The sequence below is a fragment of the Calidris pugnax genome, unplaced genomic scaffold (assembly GCF_001431845.1).
Source record: "Calidris pugnax isolate Ruff unplaced genomic scaffold, ASM143184v1 scaffold103, whole genome shotgun sequence".
Lineage (NCBI taxonomy): Eukaryota > Metazoa > Chordata > Aves > Charadriiformes > Scolopacidae > Calidris > Calidris pugnax.
Window position 1 is genome coordinate 9,586,593 of NW_015090990.1, and position 23,221 is coordinate 9,609,813.

At 43.5% G+C, this 23,221-nt stretch overlaps 1 protein-coding gene across 1 annotated transcript in view; it reads right to left on the minus strand.

Annotated features, from left to right (window-relative positions):
* Positions 1-12,130: 12,130 nt before the first annotated feature.
* WIPF1 (WAS/WASL interacting protein family member 1) overlaps positions 12,131-23,221 on the minus strand; it is a 36,191-nt gene continuing 25,100 nt past the window's right edge. The window contains exons 6-9 of the mRNA XM_014954137.1: positions 23,037-23,182; positions 20,072-20,284; positions 18,299-18,412; positions 12,131-17,010 (exon numbers count right to left, since the gene is read on the minus strand). Of these exons, the coding sequence (XP_014809623.1) occupies positions 16,955-17,010; positions 18,299-18,412; positions 20,072-20,284; positions 23,037-23,182 (529 nt within the window). The 3' untranslated portion in view covers positions 12,131-16,954. The remainder of the gene's footprint in view (positions 17,011-18,298; positions 18,413-20,071; positions 20,285-23,036; positions 23,183-23,221) is intronic.

Below are 23,221 nucleotides of genomic sequence, written 5' to 3' on the forward strand. Positions count from 1 at the left end.
GGCCCGCGGGGGGACGAAGCTGCGCGGCGGGTGGGAGGGATCAGCCGCAAGATGGCGGCGGCCGGGCCCCTCAGCAGCGGAGGCCCCTCGGCCGCCGGGCGAAGCGGGCAGGAGGGCGGCCGGGCCGGGCCCTACCCCCGCCGCGTCCTTTACCCGAAGGGCTTCTCCCGCTTTTGGGAGCCGCCTTCCCTTGGGGAGCGGAACAAGCCCCTGCAGCCTCCGGCTTCTCCCCCGGGGGCGGACCGAGCTCCCCGCCGCCACCTGCCCTCAGACCAGGCCCCGGTTTGGCGGCGAGGCGCTGCCTCCCCGCGGGGCTGCGGAAGTTCGGGGCAGAGCCACCGCTCGCAGATATGAGGCAAAACACAGCCCCCGACTTCGGTGGGGGCCGGTGCGGGGCTCACCGGCATTTATCTGCCCGAGCCAGGGCTGCCGCCCGCAGCTCGGCGTGGGCCGATAGCGGGGCTGGCTCCCGGCCTTCCCACCCGGTGCGAGGGCAGCCCCGGTCCCTGACCTGTCTACGCCAATTTCGACTTTTTTTAGCAGTTCAGAGAGCTCAGAAACAAAACCTCACGTTTTTCACATAGCATCGGTTCCCCAAGGTGTGGTCAGACAGTCAGTGATTTCCCCACTGAAAAAGCTTGTAATTGCCAAAGATATTTCTCGCTGAAAAAGAGGATCCAACTCTCTCATGGCTTCCCTTTTTGATGCAAATGAGGAGATGGCGTTTTGAGCCCCCCATTTTCTAGGAACTAAAGCCAGATATTGCTGCCGCAAAGAGAGCAAGTGTGAAATTCTGCCTATTGTACTCTTTTCTTCTATAGTTTATTTGACCCAGACCAGCTTGTTGTACTCGTTAAATGTAGCAGACATAGGGCAATAGGCGTCTTACCCGGAGTACGTGAGCTTTCCTGGCAGATGTGATGCTGTCCAGGGTCTGAGCGTTTGGTAGTTTCCCCCTCCAAACTGGGAACTTCAAGTGAAAAAAACGTTCCTCTTCCCCTTTCATGTAATATCCACGAGACGGGAGAACTCCCTCAACCAAATAAGTTGTATGTGATGGGCAAGTTATAAAGCACCATCTCAGATATGATCTAATACATTTTTCCATAGCTGGTTCAGTTTACAAGGTCTACTGTCAAAGTACTTACAGGAACCTTACCAGAAACAAGTCATATACTGTATATTAAGAAGAGCAATATCAGTAGTAACAATGAAAGTTATGTTTAAGGGAATTAAATGAGAGGCCAGGAAAGGATTAAGAAAATCCCATAAAGAATGCAGCCAGGGATAGAAACTAGTGGGGATAAAACCTACTGTCAGAAGCTTTTAGAAGACACTATATTGTTGATACTGTATGTCTGCTTGCATTTTAATCTAAATGTACTGATGTGTAATGACTTAATTTTTGTGTTATTGCTTTAAAAAGCAAAGACCCTTAATACAGACTGCGGCTGACTTTTAGCAGCAGTGCTGATGCAGAAGTCAGTGATTGCCTCCTCTCATTCCTGTCCTTGTCCTGTCCCTGCACTGGGTGAACAGAGCCCAACTGAAAGATCAGTGAGGGGTGGTACCAAAGCCATGCCAACAAACATAGGTTTGTTGCTGGAAGGTGGTTCAGCCTGTAGGGTAACACTCACCTGGTGAGACTTTTTTGGTGCAAACTCTAATAAAGAAGACTCTTGTGTTAATTTATTCAGTGTTAATGTTTCTCTGTTTGGCACCTGACAAAAGCCACTTTGAAACTGATTTGGATTAGTTTTTGGAAGTGCGGTATAATGGGATCTTTCAGATTTTTTGGCTTTCTGCCTCCTACTCTTCCCTATACAAATGACATGCCTTAGTGGGACACGCTCTGTAGAGCAGCAAGGCAGGCATACCAGACTGTACTAAGAAATCTTGCTAAGAATTTATGCCTTCCCTTCTCTTGAACTCATTTCTTCCTCTTAAAAAGATCACTAGTGGTTCAGCACTTAATAAAATATCTAAAATCTACTCTTCCTGCAGTGCGTTATTTTGCAAGAGCATAAGCTTGGCTGGACAGGCTGCTCATTGATTACTATTGATACCCACCAACCAACAGCATGATTTTCCAGGGGATCAGCAGTTACAGGAGAGAGGGCTGTGTTTCCATCTCAGCTCTAGCATGTACACACTCCCAGATCAGGAAAGTGCACTTGACCTGGGTCTTGTGGTTTTTTGGGGAGGAACACTGAGGAACAGAAATACTCAAAAGTATGAAGTTGTAGTACCAAAGGCACATTGATGAGATAAAAAAATAGAAAAAAATACAATAAAAGTCTATTTAGAATTTAGATTATTTGAAGTTGTGTGAATTATAGCAGCTAAGAAAAAATAAGGAAAAATTATATGCAAGGAAATAATTAGGTCTTAATATAGCATATTTCCTCTTGAAGATTGTAATTTTTTTAAAATAATATGAGCAGCCTAGCAGCTACCTGTCATCGACATGCAGCCACCTCTGAGGTGAATGGAGAAAAGCAGCAGAGTTTGACCCCATACTGTGTTAAGAAACACGAAACTTTTGTTGACCAGACTACCAAGAGAACAGCACCATGTGTAACTAAAACACTGGATCACAGGACTAGTTCTCTGCTTGGCTGGGAACTGTTAGGAACACAGTTTGTTAGCATTTTTTAAGCTGGATAATTAGGAAGGATAACGTCATGCTGGAGTCAAGAATTCTTTCTAACACAGTACTGAATACACAGGTTATTCCTGTGTATTCCCAAAGACTGTACAGACTCCTGCTTCCCAGAACAGCAAATGACAGTATCTTCTCACAGTTGGACACCTCCACCCCGCTCACCCAATACTTAATCAAGCTCTGTAGACTTTTTCTTTGAGATGCATGCTCTCTAACCTTGAATGTACCTTTATTTTGGGTGAAGCCTCCTTGTGTTCCAGCACGCTAGATTTATAATAGAATCATAGAATGGTTAGAGTTGGAAGGGACCTTAAAGATCATTGAGTTCCAACCCCCCTGCCATGGGCAGGGACACCTCCCAGTAGACCAGGTTCCTCAAAGCCCCATCCAGCCTGGCCTTGAAAGTCCCAGGGATGGGGCATCCGCAACTTCTCTGGGCAACCTGTTCCAGTGCTTCACCACCCTCACAGTAAAGAATTTCTTTCCCATATCTACTCTAAATCTCCCCTCTTTCAGTTTAAAACCATTACCCCTTGTCCTATTGCTCCACTCCCTGATGAAGAGTCCCTCCCCATCTCTCCTGTGGGCCCCCTTTAGGTACCAGAAGGCCACTATAAGGTCTCCCCAGAATCTTCTCTTCTCCAGGCTGAACAACCCCAACTCTCTCAGCCTGTCTCCATAGGAGAGGTGCTCCAGCCCTCTGATCATCTTCACGGCCCTCCACTGGACTCATTCTACGGGTTCATGTCCTTCTTGTGTTGAGAGCTCCAGAGCTGGATGCAGTACTCCAGGTGGGGTCTCACCAGAGCAATAGGGTTTATTTTACCCTTTTCCTTTTAAGATCTTTTTAAAATAAGGGTGACAATCATGGACATCAGTTCTCATGGGGTTTCACCCAATGTGTAGAAATACCAAAAAGCCTCCTTGCATTAATTAAAAAAAACAACATTTGGACTACTAATGACCGTAGCAATAGTAGTGTGACTAATGTAGGGGAGAGGAAAGTTTTTTGTCTACAACCTACTGAGAGGATTATGCAGTCCACCAGCTCTTGATCACAGCTATCCTCCACCACTGTCAACTCGGCTTTGGCAGTTTAAGTGTAGATCACAAAAAACGCCATTACCAGCATTGCCAAGCCAAGCTTTCCAATACCTACTAAATAAACACAAAAATCTTAATTTGATCCTCTTTAGAATTCCCCTACCACCCATTACATAATCAAGAGCTGCTTTCCTCCTTGATTTATGTTCCGTTTTCACTCAAATTGGGTATTTCCATCCATTTATGTGCCACCAAAGTAATCAACTGAGTGCGTGGGAGAGACAGTTCCTGGTTTTTGACCCGTGCAACAGCTCAACCAGTTAAAAGCACCTGGAGCAGCCATTCCATGAGTTGTCTTGCTGACCTGTGGCTTTCGTCATACTCATTTACCTACGACAATTACATTTATACAGACTGACCCCACACAGGAGCTGCAAGAGGCTTAACCCTCTCAATGAGAACAGGCTTCAGACAATTCAGTTTTTAAGGTCTAGCAGTGAGCACATGCAAACGTGCTTTTCAACAGCGTACAACAGAGCCGATTTGGACAGATATCCAGAGGATCACAAATGTATCTCTCTACTTGATGCGAAGGCTACTTGTAAAGTGCAGGTGGTTGTTGCAAAGCCTGAAATGCTGGAGTGTTCTGAAGACAGGCCCTCAAGAATTTACTGAAAGCAGGAACATTTCTCCAGTTTGTTTCTGAAAATACTAAAAGTAACAGTGTTTTTTTTCCTAGAGAGAGCCAGAGAGCTAGCACAGAAGTTGTAGCCAAATTGTTAGGGTATGGTGATAACTGAAAGACCACACTGACTTACAATAGGAAGTGTCAGGTGAGCTTCAAAGCTGCACTATTGATTGGAAATGTAGCACCAGCATGTCTCTAAATAACCTTTCAGTAGAATGTCACAAAAAAGTCACATTTCCAAGAATAAAGGATGAGCAGACAGCAAGAATGTTGGCAAATGCATCAGGATGAAATTTGTCCAGAAATCTACAGGTAAAATCTCCAGACAGCTGTGCACCTGGTTTTTAACAGTGTGGAAAAATTTGAATATCTTACTAACACAGTAATTACAACTATGGGTGGAGAAACTAGCACTTCTTAGGTAATTGCCTTATATTCAATTACAGGAAAAATACTTACTCAATGCTCCTTGGTTATTGAAAACGAGCCAATTTTTACATGAAAACTGGAACTATGCCTACAGACAACATGGCCTTGTAGCCCTACTGCTGGAAGAAGGGCTGTTCTCATACAGCTCATTGCTTACCAGGTCAATGGATGATATAATGCACAAGGCAGAGACCTGTGCTTAAACTCTGCTAAATTTTCTCATCTGACTCCATCTGAAAATGCACGTCTGACTTGAATTATCTAAAAATGTAGCTCACGATTTGGAAAGTTTGTTGTTTTCTAATGTCTGTTCTCTTGCAGTTGTGCGTAGGATGTTCAAGAAGAACATGAACTGCTTATCTGTATCTAGATGTGTCTGATCACTTACACTGACTCACATGGATACTGGAAAATAAACTATAGCTTACAGTATACCTATGTTTGATGAGGCAGTTAAGCAACAAGAAAAACCTAAGGAAAATTAATCTGTAGACAGTCAATAGGCCCCTGGATTTCTTCTCTGGAGGAGGGTGTCAAAGGGAAAGCACTTACCAGTCCCATGAAAGAATTTCCCAAACTTTGGAGGCTTAAACACCATGAAAAATCCAGCATCTGTGTCCCCTGAGAGCAATCTAACCCAGAGGCCAGGAGAATGCCTACCCAGATGCTGTTACCCATGAGCATGAAGCTTGCTAACAGCAATGATGAAGGACGTGCTGGATGATTACATTCACTTTGATTCCCTTGGAACACTTCTGTAGAACACCTTCCTTCTCAAGAAAGCTATCTGCTCATCTACAATTTCACAGTAGTGCCCCTCATTATCTCAGTTGGTTACGAGAACTTAATTGATATTTTTGTACAGTATCTTTTGTAAGGCAATGGGTACATTCAAGCTGGTTTTGCAAAGTCCATGTTTACTGTGCTTTACTTACTCATTTCCGATTTGTTCTGTGGCTGAGACAAGGGCACGTGTTACTGGTATGTCACAGAGCTGTCAGTGCAACCGTAGTCTTCAAAATGTTGTATCTGCCAAAAGGAAATACATGAAGCTAATACAGCCAGCTTGCGGAAAGTCAAACTAAAACTTCAGCAATATTTTTGTATATTCAGGTGTGTTGAAATGGACTGCTCTTGTAAGCAAGAGCAGTAAGTGTCGTGCATGGTGAAATTCATCTCTCTAAAGCAAAAAGTAAAGAAAATAAAGTTCAAATTAGATTGCACTGAATTCAGTAAGCTTAAAAATAGCCCCATATTATTTCAATACTATGAGATTTTTTCTGAAGTTGCTTTTGAGGGGGACAAAGTAATGTTGCAGAGATGTCCTAAATGTACAAATTCTATCACTGGTGCTAGGGTATCAACCTGTTACTTGGCTAAGCAAGAAAGTAAGTTTACTGAAGTCAAATACAAGTACACAAAGATGAGTTAACAAGTTAACCAGCCTGAAGGTGGAGTGGGAGTAAGAGAAGTAGGCAAAAGTTATGCAAAAAAATCACTATTTTAAAGTAATGGTTTTGAACGCTTCATCTCAAAAATGAATATCAAGTCTTGTCCATTTGCCCCATGTTGTGTTTAGAACTGATTCTGCTGCATGTAGACACTTAAAGTGCTTTTTAAATTTTCACATACCCTCATGACTAACAGTATGTGGTGAAATTATTAAGAACAGGACATAAGAGTTATAGCTCTTTCTTGACCTAAGAAGCCCCATTAATTCATTTTGACATAGGCAGCTTATTACATACTCCCAGCACCCTTAACTCTTCAGTCACTGTAAGACTACTCAGATGCAGCCTAACTCCTCCAAAATAAACAAACCAACCAAAAAGAAAAAAGGAAGACTTACCAATATTGCACACAAGTTAGTAGATGCCGCTTTGCTCAGGAAAACCATGTTAAAGCAAGCTGCACTGATTAAATAAGCTGTTTCTGGTGTGTGATCTGCTGCACCTGTTGCTTATTCAGCAAGTGATTGATCAGTAAAGAAACCCAAACAAACGAAAAAAACACACACACACACTCTCCCCAACCAATCAAATCAACCACAAAACGAATTTTAAAAGCTTTGGAAATATTTACAGAATATGACCTAAATCTCTGTAATCTCTCTCTATTTACTATGTTTCCGTTTGTGATCATGCTGTATCCCACCACTTTTCAAGCTACTATTTCTTACACAAACACATATAAGAAGACAGTTTAAATGTAATCCAACAGATGTATTGGTTGCAACGTATTGTCTCCTTTGGCGGATATCCAGTATTTTTTTGTTTATTTATTTTTTCTTCATTTCACTGCTACTATAGCATTCAATCCTTTCTGTTACTTGGTCACAGGAGAGTGTTAATATATCCCCTTCTTCCTGAATTATTCTGCATACAGCTACCATACCTATACTTTTGCATACTCCTCCCCCTGTAACCTACAAATTCTTCCCTGACATTGTTTCTTCCTCACGCCTTTTCCTGATTATGTTCAACAATTTGGCATTTCATTTAAATTCGTGGCCAATATTTTAATCTCATATGAATAGCCAGACTTATTGCATTTTCTATTTCTTTGACTCACAACAAGCAAGTTTCTTTCTTCTGTTAAAGATTTGAGTAAATACTGGCTTTAAGGCTGCAATATTGTCAGAGTGGCTTTCTTACAATTATCTGTTACTTTCACTTGAGATTTTAAATAAAAAAGTGTTTTGCTTTAATTCTTACCTTCTTCTCCAGCTGCAGTTAAACTTTATTTGTTAAATACTTATTTGCTTAGGTCTAATAACACGCTGCTTTCAGTTCAACTGAAACAGAGTAGTCAGATGTGTGATTCTGTTGCATCATTTTTATTCCAATATCAGAATTTTACTTGCCTAAGAGTTGTGCAACTGTGTGGAGGATCAGGCGTGTACCTCTGGAGCGAACGTGCTGCTGTCCCAATAGTCAAACCGTGCACAGTGTTCCTGAAGTGATGAACTATACATCTCTGTGTGCTCATAACCACAAAAATGCAATCAAAAATGTCATTAGTTAAATAGTAGGAGCACAGTTTATGAATTGCTGATGATGCAAAAAATGGAATGGACCTGTTGGACCGAGTCTAGAAGAGGGTCACAAAGATGATCAGAGGGCTGGAGCACCTCTCCTGTGAAGACAGCTGAGAGAGTTGGGGTTGTTCAGCCGGGAGAAGAAGATTCTGGGAATCTTCTTCCGGGAAGACCTTATCTTTCAGTACTTAAAGGGGGCCAACAGGAGAGATGGGGAGTGTAGAGATACTCCCCAATACTATCAGGGAGTGGAGCGTTATGATGGGGTAATGGTTTTAAACTGAAAGAGGGGAGATTCAGGTTAGCTATTAGGAAGAAATTCTTTGCTGTGAGGGTGGTGAGACACCGGAACAGGTTGCCCAGAGAAGCTGTGGATGCCCCATCCCTGGAGGTGTCCAAGACCAGCCTGGATGGGGCTTTTAATATCCTGGTCTAGTGGGAAGTGTCCCTGCCCATGGCAGGGGGGTTGGAACTCGATGAGCTTCCAGGTGCCATCCAACCCAACCCCATCTGACCCCATAACCCCCAGGTTCTCACCCCGACATTAAGGTCTCTCCGCAGCCCGGCGCAAGGCGGCCAAGGGCGCCCCCTAGCGGCCCGCCGGGAACGCGCCCCCCAAGGCACCCGGCAACTTGGTGGTGGCAGCGCCCGACGTGACCGGGAAGGGGAAGAAAAGGCGAGTAGTTCTCCAGCCTGACCCGCGGGCTGCCAACGGAGCGAGCAAAGCTGGCTTTGAAATGAGCTCCTGCGGCTGAGTCACGGCTGGCAGCCCTGTGCCCGCCCCCGCTGCCTTCCCCCAGCTGCACCTGGTCAGCAGCGGTCCCCGCCCCGGGGGTCCCGCATCGCACCCCTTTGCTCCAGCAGGGCTCGGCAGCCTGGGCCGTTTGGACTCCTCATTGCCATTTGCTTTGGAAACTACAGCCTCTCATAAAAAAACAAATAATTTCGGGGGGGGGGAGGGAGTGGGGAGGGAAATAAAAGCTAGTTAAAAAGAAAATAATAAAACAAGTGAAAATAAAACTCCCTGGCGATGATTGCAGGAAATGTTCTTGCTGTTAATTGGCTGTCTAACATGCTCTTCCATAACGTATCCAGCCTCTGCTTAAAACACAAAGGTGAGGTAACTTTCAAGGTACAAAGCTTCTCTTGCGTCAGAGGCAGAGTATTTCTCAGCACAAGGAAATTCCCAGGCTGGAGGTGTATCGTACCCATTCCCACCTGCTCAGTTAAAAGCAAACACAAACATACAAACTTTCTCGTTTTATGGTGCATACTAGTACCTGGATTTATGTTAGAAAAGTTTGCTGCTGAAAAAGAGATTGACAATTTCCTGTTTCCCCCCAGCGACACAAGCGGTCAGTGTATATATGAGAGGCAATAATGAAGGTCCTGGAGTGGAGGGTTTGTGGTGATTTTCTTAGAGCACATAGCAAGATTTGGGGTTTTAAATCGGCACTGATCTGGGGCAAACACACCAACCCTGCAGCTGACAGGCGTGTGGATGAAGGTGCAGGAGCACTCCTGCAGGCGCAGCTGAGGAGAACAGACTATGTACTTAGGGAAAGCAAACAGGATAGCTGAATGTTTCCCAACAAGGGTCCCAGAGTTTCATAAATAACCCAAGCTACCGGCCAAATAACAGAAGCGAAAGTTTCTGTTTTAAATAGGGAGAAAAAACCAAAGAGTCGAGAGAAGGATGTGAGCAGCCCGCAGCAAGGGCTGGCGGTCAGGCAGCACTGAAAGTCCTGCCGGGCTCTGCAGCCTCTGACCAGCAGCACAATGGATGTTATTTATGAGGGACGCTGGTTCCAGCATCAACATACATATGACAGAGGCTGGGTTTTTAGCCAAGCCTTTACCTCGCTCTGGTCCCTTCTGAGTGTTTCAGTCGCCTCATGCTCTCACAGCTCAGGAGCGCTCAGCCTTCAGCCTCATGGGCTTCCCTGTGCTCGCTGCTGCTCAGCAGGGCACACGCAGCCTCACCCCCACCTCACAATCCTCTATAAATTCTGCTGGAATGGAGGACAGGAAAGACTCATTTCTCACATGCCTACTTCAGGTCAGGTAGGATGTGAGATAAAGAGCTACCTAAACACCCAGCTTTACATGAACACAGAAACGTTTTCAGAAGGGAATTGGTTATGTGCCTTATCTTAGAAACAGAAATTATTCTTGATGCTTTTTATTCCCAGCACTGTTGCAATATCTACAGTATGGAGACAAAGTGCCATCCTGTTTACTTTTATGGTTCACCAAAGTTTTTGATTAGCAGTCTGTATTTGTAAAAACAAAGACACACAGACCAAACAGCACAGATACCCCAAAGACACAACAACCAGCAGGCCAACAGAAGTGGTTATCAAGGCCCCCACTTGCTCTGCAAAATTTTTATGGAGATACAATTGAAAGGGTGAGTGGAGCCCAGGCACAGCTCTGTTTGTAGATAGAAGTTAATGTGTGTGGGGAAAAACATTTTTGCTTATGAAAAAATAATTTAAAAAAAGATTTGTTTTTAGAGTTGACATGCCTCTGTAGGCACCAGACCCCTACAGCTTGGAAGAGTGAGGATGAACTTTTTAGGAGGATTACAGAGAGTCCTATTCAACATGTGAAAAGGATGAGCTCTTTTAAAAGAGTAAACCACACAGTTTCATTATGTATAAAATAAAACACGTAGGAACTCTTAAGAGTGTAATAGAAAATGAAACTTGGAATCAAGCTTCCGTCATGTTACATATTTGGGTAATTCTCAGAGAACCATAAGCCAGCAGAAACAGCTGTTAAGAATTGCTCATTATACTTACTGTTAGCCAGAGAAAAACAAATCCTGAAGGCCCTTGATCTATTTTGTTAGTTAACCTAAATAATACAGTAATTGCTGTACAGAGATGTATGGGCCAATATTTAGCCCCAAATCAATAATTGGCCGGGACCAATTTACTCTCTTCGATGCGAAATGCAGTCAGTCGGGGAGAGGGCAGGAGGAGCAGCCTGTGCACACAAGGCAGGAAGGTCATTGGAAATTGTTGAACCACGATCAAAGGAGTTGGATATTTTTGTGTGTGCTGTGTGCAACACGTGAGCCTTCCTGCAACTGCAGGGAGCAGTCAGAACTGTTTTACAGCGTAGTCTGGGGGTTTATTTTAAAGCAAAAGCATTTTTTGAGTTAAATGGAGGAAGGGCTATGGTGTGGTTATGACTAGGTCACAGCATGCTCAGTTCAGTGCCCTCTTCCTGAAGTCAAGCAAGTAATTTAGTTTTTGAAAACCAGAAAGAACCATGTTTCCTTTGGTAAAACACGAGACAGACAGTCCTAGTAGCTGATCATTAGATTCATACCTCCGGGTTCTTGTTGAAGGCTACTGCCACCAAGATCTGCAAACAAAGGTCTCTCAGCCTGCTGAGCCAGCTCCTTTACAGCTCACAAACTCCCAGCCTCTGCCCTCCCTCGTGGCTCTTCTATTTATACGGCCCAGGCACCAGGACCGGTGGGCTTCAGGCCACATCCCAGCCATTAGTGTCTGTGGCCTTTTAAGAAAGTCTAGGTCTCTGTCCCAGTCAGTCTGTAAAATGAAAGTATCTACAAGCAATCCCCACAGATGTTAAAGGATCCACCATCTGTGTCAGAGGAAACCTGCTGCTTAAGTCCTTGCAAGACTGATGAGTTACAGCAGAGACCTTTGCTCTCTGAGGGTTTTGAATGACCTCTCTAATTTCTGAGAAGCTGGAAGTGCAGCCTCAACTTGAGCCTCCTTTGGACTTCTATCATCTTTCTGTGGTGAAACTGGAACAAATTATCTGAACAGGTTAACATCCAAGATCAAGGATAGGGCTCCACAGTCAAAAAGAGGGTTTCATTTGTTTGATATTCTCTGGCAGCCTTCTGCCTAGTGGGTGGAGGTAAGAGGAACAAAAATCTGTGCTTACCTAGCGTGAATGCTTGCCTTGCCAAGAGCCAATGCCTGTAGCTCACACAACAGCCACCCACGACTACAGCATCACTGACCACAGATTTTCAATCATTCTTTATCCTAAACAAAACTCATTATTTTTCCTTATCTGCAGGTGTTTAATTGTCACTGTATGGAGGCCCAGAGTCCTCTGAGCATTACCGCTGTGCTGCTGCACAATGGCAGGCAGGAGAGGAGAACAGCAACCCACCCCAGCTCCCACCAGGCTCACTCTGACGCTCCTCCTAAAGCCAACGTGCGCTTCTGTCCAGGGAGCAGCCGTGGCTGTTCTCAATGTAGCAGTCTGCACCAACAAGTAAATAAAAGTAAAATTTATTTGGCATAGGACAGAAAAATAAGGAGAACAAAATCACATACAAAATAAATGTTAAGCAAAAAAATATTCACAGAACTAGATTAATATTTTATAAAAAGCTCAAACTGTAAGTATCTGATAAAAACATCTTACTTTCTGCTCAGCCTACGTTTTAAGTTATGTTTCACTCTCTTTCACAGACCTGCGTGGCTTTGGAAGTCCAAATTTAGATGTCTTCCTTTGCATGCTCTAGTTTACACTAAAGAATATTTAGCACAAAGTGTATTTCAAAGAGGCAACGTACTGAAGGGTTACTCCCTCTTTTAAGACGTGCGGGTCCCATTTTTCCTTTTAGACTACCTACCTACCTGCTGTGTGCTCACTCACTGAGAATACACGTGCCCTGCTTCTGCTGAGTAACTCCAACAAGGCCCTTTTTCCCAATGGTTGAGGTTTACATTTTAACCAAACGGTCCAGACATTTCCACCTTACAGGCTACAAGATCCCTGTTGTCTCCCAACATATATGAAGAACCATTCCATGAATTAGCTACACTTAATGTGTCATTGGATATCTCAGGGAAGAGATTCCCCTTATGATGTGATGAACCCCATTTGGAAGATTAAAGTTCATACAACACATGTCATACAGAGTCGATGTACCGCCATAACAGGTTGTTTGCACCTGACTATGAGACAACAGTTCTCATGCTATTGTGATGTGGCATTACACACGTGTACATTTTATATCCTAATTTGTAATCTAGTATTGATAGCAACATTTGGCCAATTGGTTTTTATTTCCTTGAGCAATCTTCTCCTATCCAGCATCCTGTGGCTGAGGGGCCCTCTCTAGGTCTCTTGACATTTGACATTCTGCTTGAAATAATCCCAGTTTGGTCATTCAACTCCATTCTTTGCTTCCAAGGCAAAAAGTACCCTTTCCATTTCCGTACTTCTGCACGGGAAATGGTTGTGTTACAATATATGTGAAGCATGACAGCAGTTTAGTTCTCTCATCCTCTGCTCCAACAGAGACCTACTTCCACAAGTGGCATGTAAACAATTATTGCTGCAAGGAGAAACTACTGTCCATTTTTTTAAGTGACAATTTAAGGAACTTCTTTAATAGTTCAGTCTGGCAGAAAAAAAGAAATCATTCTTGTGATTCTTTTAGTGTTGGGAAATTCTGGCTTCTAAACAAGAACTTTGTGACCTTATTTAAGAATCAGTTCATCTACAGAATTACATGTTTCCTGAAGCACAAGATGAACTTCCTTTAACAACTCTGAACATTAATCACTGTGAACTCTTCTCCCAACGGCTGGTGCAGAAAGTCATAACAGACACAACAAGTGCTTTTCTTCTAAAAATATTGAGCAGAAATTATTGTCATGTGGTACAAAAGTTATTCCCATTTTATTCACTGACTTGAATGAAACAAGAACGAACATCCATGGCTGTTGTCACACAATCTTAGTGATGACATAAAAAGATAGTTTGAGGCGTGAAGGTTTATAATACAGTGCCATTGAAACAAACCTAGTAAATCTTCTATGCAAGCAGTGAATCAAATGTAGTCCACCTGTGCAACCCACACTGAAGTCAGCTGGGCTGTATGGGCAGCAGAGTGAGACACTGGTTTGGGGAAAGGATTCAATTTCCAGAGCAATACCAACGATTGGTTGTGAGGCTAACCAGTGCCCACCTACACCTCACCTAAAGACTGTTCCAAGAGTCTCTCTGTACTCTGAACTCAATCTGAATTTAGCAGACTGAGTGCTTTACAACAGCAGGACTTGGCTCAAACACTGTATAATGCTACTGTCGGCACTATTTACATTAGGACTCGGAGGAGCAACGCCCACTAATTTTTCTAGTGAGACACAGAAAAGTTGACTAAAAAAGTCATAAGGCACCATTGTTTCAGTCTGTTTCGTATTCTTTTTTAACACTTCATAGTGAAATAAATACTTTAATACTGATCATATTGTAAATACTACTCATACATGAAGCAATATATTGAATGATAAAATGCTGCATTGTTCTGGAATATATCTAGGGACTTTTATTGCAAAAGATATAAATAGTAAGGTTGCTGTTAGGTGAAAAAAATACCTCTTTCTGCCTTGTTGAGCTATTTTACATATATGCCAAACATCCATTCTGAAGAGGCTTCTATAGTACAAAGAAGTGCTAAAACCCAAGCAGCTCAGGTTTCTTGGATTGTTGACTTGAGGGCCTTTTACACACACATTTTAAAGTTGAGACAGAAGCTGGTTTGCCAAGTCTTTGGTAGTGGTCCAGAATTTCTTGTCAGAAAACCTTGCTCTAAAGATCAAATATAGAATACTTGGAATGATGTGGAGAGTTGGCAGAACAATGTGCAGCATTTTCACTGACTTACTCAAAGTAAAACAGTCATGCTGGAAGTAGGTAAGTTACAAAAAAAGTATAGTTTCTGGAGGTTTGGTGGTTTTTTGGTTTTTTTCTTGGATGCATAGCTCTTTCAATATGAATAAGGATTTGACAGGTCAAGGTACTGAAAATATTGTATTCTTAAATTCAGAATGTTGTTCCTTAGAAAGTTATAAGTGCTTCAGTTTAAAAACATGAATACAATAATTTATCCTTAAGTTATTATCCTAAAAATCTTATTTGGACTTCTATTCACATAATAATATCCCAAAGAGAAAGGCACTTTAAGTGACATCCATAAAATACATATACAAATTCAGTATTGTGCTAGGTTTGATCCCGAGGTGCACCTGTCACATGGCGGTCCCACTAGTATCTGTTTAAGAAACTCTTACAGCCATAATCCTGCAATTAGATGTAGATACATCCCTGCGCCTGCGCATTTAATTGCAGGTTCAAGACCATAAACAGTAACTTAAAGTAGGTCATTAGATATAAAAATGTAAAAACCAGGTACATAACCAAATGCTATCACAGCTAACAAGATTTTGTAAACAAACACTGAAAAGGCCAAATGAAATTTGATCTGGCCAAATCCAACTCTGTCTCATCCCCTTCACTGTGACTGCCCAGGCTGTCGGGGGGATCTGCCCCTCCACACCCACTGACAGAGCAAAAAGCTCTAGGCACAAACGCTTCAGTGGGGTCCAGACTCTCCTCAGCTAAATTCCTTAGATTTTTAAGGACTGACCTATTCTAGCCACAGAGCATGCTTAGGATCTTGTCTCCCACGCTAGAGAAACATTTTCTTAACCTACATGACTACCACTTTTTTTTTTGTTTGTTTTTGAGCAACTCCCTGTGAAGCATGACTGCTGATACAGGCTCAACAGGGATGCTGAGGAGTATGTTGAAGAAACAAAACTGTTGAGGAGACAGAGGACAAATTTTTCAGAGCTAATCTTCAGAAGTCCAATTAACAAAGAGCTATCATTGAGCAAATTATAATTATCATCTTCCTCTAACTTCCAAAGGCCTTTTATATGAATTTAGAACCATTTGTAAAATGCACTCATACAATGAACTCTTTTCTCACCTACAAAATTCAAAAGCCATTAAACATATTAACCAATTATCACAATGTTGGAATACTTTTCTCTTAATGTAAGCCTTGCAGCTCTCTGCAGAGACTCCCTTCAGCAATGTTTGAAAGGATAGGCTTCATGGTAAACTCAAAGGGCCAGATCTTCCCATTTCTCTTGAACCAGTGCAGACAGCAAATTTTGGAGCTAATGCTCCCACTCAAATGCACGAACCCCACACCTCCTTCACTACATCAAAGGGCTTTCACTTATACACATTTTTGACCTCAGCTGCTCTACTGCAAAGCAAGTCAAATACAAAATCTCTCTGAGACTTGTGACCTAAGGCCCAGGAAGCTTCTTAAGTCAAACCCCATCTTTTAATTGTACCAAAGAAACAACTGGAAAGCAGTCGGTGGTGCACTGATGTTAGCGATGCTGTACAGAAGGAGCTTGCAACTACAGTAATTGTTGCATTTGCACCAAGACTACTTTCTGAGGACTCTTCTCTTGTAGCCTCAGGTAGAGGGCATTACAATAATCCAGTACACAGACAACTGTGGGTTGGTCCACATCAGAGCAGGAAAGAATTAGGTGACTAAAAGCATAACACTATTAAAAAACAAGGAAAAAGGGATAAAATAAAAAGACATTTTTGCGCTGCTGAATTCTTCACTTGTGCTTTTCTTTGGAAGATTCTCCACAGTTAAAAACAAGGCCAGACATACTCCATCCTTGGATGTGCTATCTATTGTTTAAAATAAGGTTTGCTTGGGTAGGCTGAAGTGAAAAGATTAAGGATGAACTCTTGGTCACCATGTAGTAGGTCTATGGCTTGCAGAAGCAGATGGATCAAGTTAGGCACGGAAAGAAGGATCCAGGGGACTCTTGGCTACACGGTTTTCCCCAGCAACTGTTTTTTTAAACAGAAAATAGACTGTACTTTACCATTCAAATAATACAGCCACTGTACCCGAAGTGAATGAAACAGCTTTGTTCCGTTAGATTCAAAGCCAGACCTCCCGTGGAGCTCTCAAGGGGACAGGGCTGGACATGGTAAGCATGATGCACGTATGTTGTATATGGTCCACAAAATGCCTTTCACAACAGCCTGCAGTATAAGCAAATAAAATGTATAGCTTTGAGCAACTATAGTTCATAAGCTGCGTCTATTACTTCTGTAATAGAGACTGAAGTTTGTTCCAGCTGACAAGCCAAAAGTGGAAATAAAGCAAAACAGACATCTTTCCAATGATGTGGACAGAAGAGCTGACTCGAAGGAAACTCGAAAACAGACGATGCCCAAAGCTGGGCCAGAACCCATTTCACCTCGGTATAGGCGGAAGCGGGGGGGCACCTCTTTCTTTTCGGCCAGAGCCACCTACAAGAGAAGGAAAGTTTACATTCAAGCCACTAATTCAGTAACTGGTGAAGATCTACTAATTTTCTTGGCCAGCCATTTTACTAAAAAATCTTTGTAGAGTTTCCAGTTAGTTTATTAAACAACATCAGAACTTCAAGCAGTGTAAAAAAAAGTTTGTAACTGACACTACCCCCAAACGTCTGGAAAGCACGTGTATTTCAGTCCTCTGTCCCCTTCTCAAAGCAGATTGATAGCTCTTGTTAACCTTACTCTTTCATGTAAACACATAACCTTCTCAGTGCTACTTGCGACACATGCAGATTTCAATGAAAGTAGCAAGCTCTAAATACAGTAACATTTTAAAATTCTTCATGTTTTTCCCTATATGAAGATTTTCACTGCAAACTCATGAAGGGAAACATTAAAAATGCATACATTACTTTGCCTTTCTTCCTGGAGTAGTATGACTGGGATGAAAGCTAACAGGGCAAAGTGAAGGGTCAGAGACTAACAGGAATTTCTGCTCCAAACAAAAACCTCATCATTTGGCAACAGGAGAGAGAGAGAAACATCTGAGTGTACCGATGATTACAGGATAACTATGAGCCACCGATGTCACGGGTTGTGAAAGAAGTAAATTGTTCCTTGGGTGTATCAGGCAAAATATCACTAATGAAGATAGGAAACATTTATGCTGCTGCAGAAGACATGGTTGAGACCTGAAGTGGAACAGCGTGTAACACTGATTGGAAAAGACAAAGTCATACTGAAATGTATACAGAGGCAACCCTGACAACCAGAGAACATACCTTGGAAGCACAGCGTAGTACACCCCGATTTAATTAGCCTAGCTAAACAGAAGCTGAGAGGATGATACGACTGTTGTCTTAAAAAATATTAGGGGGTTAATGCACCAAGGAGGGAGGATAACTAAACTCAAGGATGATGCTGGCACAAGAATAAATGAGTTGTGCATGAATTTAGATAGGAAATGAGGAGGAAGTCCTAGGGGAGTTTGTGGTTCTGGCTGCCTGTAGCAGAAGGGCTGACTGTAATGGCAGAGGTGGATTCTTACAATACATGTTTCAACTTAAAAACCAAACAATTCTCCCCTCAAATACAAGTTTAAGAGGGCTTGTGCCTATGAACCTGCATTTAGCTTTTTTTTTTTGTGTGGTAGGGAAGGGTGGTGACCAGGCTGTTAGTTTGAGAAGTTTTGAAACCTCAGCATACAATCTCTTCCCCATCCATGTTGTTTTTAGGATGATACACTGAAATTCCAGCAGCAGAGGTGGAACAAACTTACCTCTACTTTCATTTCTTGCTAGTTTACTGGGATAACTTCTGTTCACGGGCACATATGGCTCTGGAGGTGGCAAATCAGATATAGGATGAAAAGAAAATCTGCTTTCCCACTCATCTGAAAAAAAATCCCACACAATTTACTCATTAGTTTTGTGACACAGCTTGAGGAAGGTAAATTGACACTAAGATCAGGTTAAATGCATGGTCTATATTGCAAAATGCTTACATAGCTGAGTATTGAACTGGCATCGTATTGGGAAGTGAGGGAAGAAGATGCTTTGGGTTAGTTTGAGAATGAAAATTCTTGTTAACTTTAACTGATCACTTGGCCAATCTAACGCAAAATCACAGATAAGGTAAATGGCCATAATTACACTGAAATAAGCGCTACATTCCCTTCCACATATAATAGACCTGCTTTTTTAACACACACGTGCATACGTATGCTACCAGAAATGCATCGTGTTTCCTACTTCAGAATAGTATTCCGTTCCTGAGTACAGAGTTTTCAGATATTCATACTTCCTTGATATATGAAGCAAAAAAGTGTCATTAAAACCACACTGACCCATAAGTGGTGTTTTTTCTTTCTTGATTTTTATACAGGAAAAAGAAAATTTGGGGCAGTTATGATAAAATTTATGATGACAGAGAAACCTTCATGTAACTAGTGTCAAAAAGGGAGAAATATACCAGTTGAAACTGTATCTCTTGAGATTACAAGGGCCCTATTGTATCAGTATCTTCATTGAAATGATAGGAAATGTTTTTGGAGCTCTGTTCTCCACTTAAATTTAGAGGCCCAAGTAAGAAAGCATGGGCTACCCTAAACTTTGTCATTTCTTCACTAGGTTGCTTCAGGACTTTGCAACCATAACTTTCTTGCAATATTGTTATATTTTATTGCATAATGTAGCAAACAGCTGAGTAAGTTTTGCCTGGCAGTTGTACATGTGGTTATTTGCTGGAATCCAGTTTTTCTATGTTTACTCCCAATGGTTGCAATTAGAAACCAGCGTGTAAACGAGCTGCAGGTTCTGAACCCTGCAAATGACTTGCGTAGCAAAAAATGTTTCTGTGACCCACCGGCCTTACCTGATGCATGAAGATGCTTCAAAAGCGTGACTTACAGTTTTATTTTCTGCTTGCTTTTCTTAACCTTATAAATATCAGAAATACCAATTTTGGCCTTCCATAATTAGCTCAAAGATTGATCTGTCCTTTGCAAACAGAGAGCAATTAAAAGAACAGTATGTTGAATCTTTAAAACAGCCATCTTGGACCTCACCTTTTCAATAAACACTAGCAAAAAGAAAGAGACTTGAGATTTTCAGCAGCGTTCTGACAATCTCTTCCCTCATCTGTTTTTCAGCTTTCAGCTCTTGAGTCATCATCTAACTCGTTTTGACTTCCAAAGAGTCTTAGTGTAGCTATGGTTTGAATTCTCAGCAGAGTCAGAACAACCCCCTTAGGCTTTGTTTCTGTATTGTAGCAAAGCAAAGCATGATGAATATGTTTCTTTTTTTCAGGCTATTTTTCAAAGGGTTGTTTTGGAGACTGTATTGAGAGCTTTGCATTTCTGCTCTACGTATGGAATATTTACTCTGTTCTTACTTGGCAGGGTTAATTGAGACCCAAATGACACCTCTGTTGGTCAGAAATCAAAGGTCTGCACTAGAACCAAAGCCTCTATCCTGAACTTTTTTTGATGTATTAAGACCAAAAGCCACTACACAGTCTCTATCAAAGGCAAACAACTGGGAGGATGGCTTACCATCACCTGGATCCTGGAAGCCATTTCTGACAGCTGATGAAGGCGGTGGTGGTGGTGGTGGTGCTACCGAGCCCGGCCGGTCAGGGGGAAGTGGTGGTCGTGGTCCACCTCTCTGGTTCTCCAGCCCTGCCCGGGAGGGCAGCTGGGGAGTAGCGGGCAACGCTCTTGAGGTGCTTCCATTCCTGCTTATGGGAGGAGGTGGCGGGAGGGGGCCTGGAGCAAGACAAGAGGCAAACACACAAATGTCATTTGCACCAGAGGTTATTCTGCTGGTCGTAAGATGCTGCCTGTGTCCCATGGCAGGCGTCCCACTAACAAACCAGAGAGGGTGGGCTGGCTTAGGACCCTTGGCCCTGAGGGGGAACTGTCCTCAGCACCCGTCTCCCTGATCTCCAGGGCTCTCTAGGGAGCTGGTGCTGATTTGAAGGGTAGAGATCAGAGGAGTACTCTATATCTAAGCATAAATACACCTTGGTGTCCATATTTCCATTTTACTCAGCCACAGAAGCCTCTGTAGAGGTACTGGTCCTTGAAGCCACTTTTAAATCACTCTATGTTGGCCACAATGAGAAGAAGTTACAGCTGGAATTCAGGGTATTGTGAAGTTCCAAATCATAGCCCATCTCCTTTCCATGTACTATCACAAGGCAAGAGAATACATAGCAGAAAAGCTCTGCTACCCTTACAGGCTCTTTGCCCATAGGGGTGGTCCCCTCTGGGGGTCACAGCCAGGGTATGTGGTGGTGCACAGGGGAATTGAGCCCAGGAGTGGCAGCATTAAGCAGCACGGCATCACCTCACTCACTTATAAGTGCATGTGCTGCATGCCAGGTTTTTTGGTAGTTGGAGGATATCCACCTCCCGCTAAACTAGAAACAGACCTCACAGGTAGACAGACATTCCTAGTGTCTGAGCATCTGAGTAACTGGCGTGGGACAGGTCAAATAGGAAGGTGCAGCCCACATAACAGAGGACCAGCACTGTCCTGAGGGCAGGGAAGGGCACGTTTCAGAGAGGAGTGGGTAAATACAGGCAAGAAGGCTGCTGCTGCCAGGGAGAGAGCTACCCATGGTTAGGACACAAGGAGATGAAGCAGAGGGTGTGGAGGGCTATGCATGTTCAAAGGTCTAGCTACCTCAGTTTGGCCAAGTTGGGCAACTGACTATTATGTTTATTTTTATGGAATGCTTCCTTGTCCTGATGAAATCTAGCTACAGACTTGCATTTTGAAAAAGAGACCAGCAGATACATTGTGTCTCCAGCAACAAGCATTGAAACATGCTTCAAGAAACATGCTGTACTTTGTGGGGTTTTCATCCCCCCTGCCCCCCCTCTTTTTTTTTCTTTAAAAAAAAATTACTTGTTTGCCTTCAGGGAGTGGTTTCTAAGAATAAGAAGCATTCAGCAACTTTCCAAATAGTTTTGCTTGCTCTCTAAGCCTATCCAAACCAAATCATCTATATTGAACCGCTGCAGAATAGGAGTATTTGCATTTATAATGTATTGCTACAACTTCCTTCTACTTATTAAGCCAGCAGAAAGACAGTGCAGATTTGCTAAAACTATCTGCCTTAGAAAAGAGCCAACCAGGAAAGCAGCGGTGGGAGCAGAGGCCAGAGAAGCAGCTCTTGGAAGTGTCTGAATAACTGCAGATGGTCTTTGCAACTTTCATTCATGCTCCCAGTCAAACATGACAAGATTTCTCTGACTTATTTACTGCAGGCTGCGCTGGCATTGTGCCATCCTTCAGGCTGGCAACCAGCTCAACAAAGCACGGTTTCGGGGCCAGTATTTTCTGTAGCTGCATGGCCGCTGCAGGTGCTGTGCTATAGGAGATCCAGGCTGGCTCAAGGAGCTGGAAAGCAACACGGGTGGCTGTCGCCTGTGGGAGCTCCCGTGACATTCGGCTCGATTGTCCAGGACTGGGTGGGTCTGAGATGATTCCAGATTTTTATTCCCAAGGATGAAATGAAAGGCAATTTTATGGAGCTTTCCAGCATTGCCTTCTGTGCAATGCTTCTCCCTTCCTGACGTTAGAGGGCCTGGCTGTTTGGGGCTAAATCCTCTCATCTCCAAAGGGAGAACCATCAGGTATTAAGAGAGCTAAGTTACAATGTGCAATTCTTAAAAGTTATGAACAACAGTTGTCACAGAGGACAACGTGTATTATGAAATAACCCAAAGGAGACTATTCTATTTTTAGTCTCATCTGAAATCTGCCTATGGTAAGTAACAGCAGTTAGTCCCGCTGTAACAACTGCTATTATATTTAACAACTGTTAAACTGTGTCTTTTATTAAAATAATTTGTATTTGGCTATAAGTGTGCGTGTCTCCCAACACGTAGGAGGCTGCGTTCTGCAAACCTCCATTCATGAGAACGCCACCATTAAGTCGCGCCTCAGGAAGGCCAACGCTGTCACCTATCAGAAGCCAGATAAAGCAGCTTCTTTGCATCAAAGAACATAATGGGGAAACCCCCTCTTTGCAATCCTTTTTAATTACAGTAATTATAACGAAATCTGATATTTTGCAGATACTTTGCTGATATCTGCAGAAGCAGATGTGAGCAGGCTGGTGACGCACAGTGACCTACCTTCAGCCACCGTGATGCCCACGAACCCCACGCCCAACTGCAGGATCCCTCGTGCCGAGCGTCACCGCTCGCTGCCCACGCAGAGCACGGCAGCAGCATCACGCCTCGCACATGGCGAACAAGTGACGCCCCAGCTGAGGCCACCTGATGCTGCTCCTTCTGGGTGACAGTGGGCAAAGCACCTGCAGGGCTCCACTGGGGCTGGGCGGCTGAAGATTTTGGGTTCCACTCCAAGGGGCATGGCCAAATTGAGAAATTTCTCCTTTCCATAAAGAATCTTCACCTTTACCTCTCAGCATCCATCTACCCAACCCCTGTCACGGTACCGCCTGTGGGACCCTCAGTCCCCCCCGCTGCCCCGGCTCCCTACCTGACCGGCTGGGGGGGTCTCTGACGGGCGGCGGGGGTCTCTCGCTGGGCGGGGGGGGCAGGGGTCCGGAGCGGCCCCCCCCGCCGCCGGGCGCCGAGGGGGATCCCAGCGAGAGGTTCCTCTGGGGCAGCCGCGGCATCTCGTCGCTGCCGCCGGGGACGGGCGGGACGGGGGGCGGCCCCGGC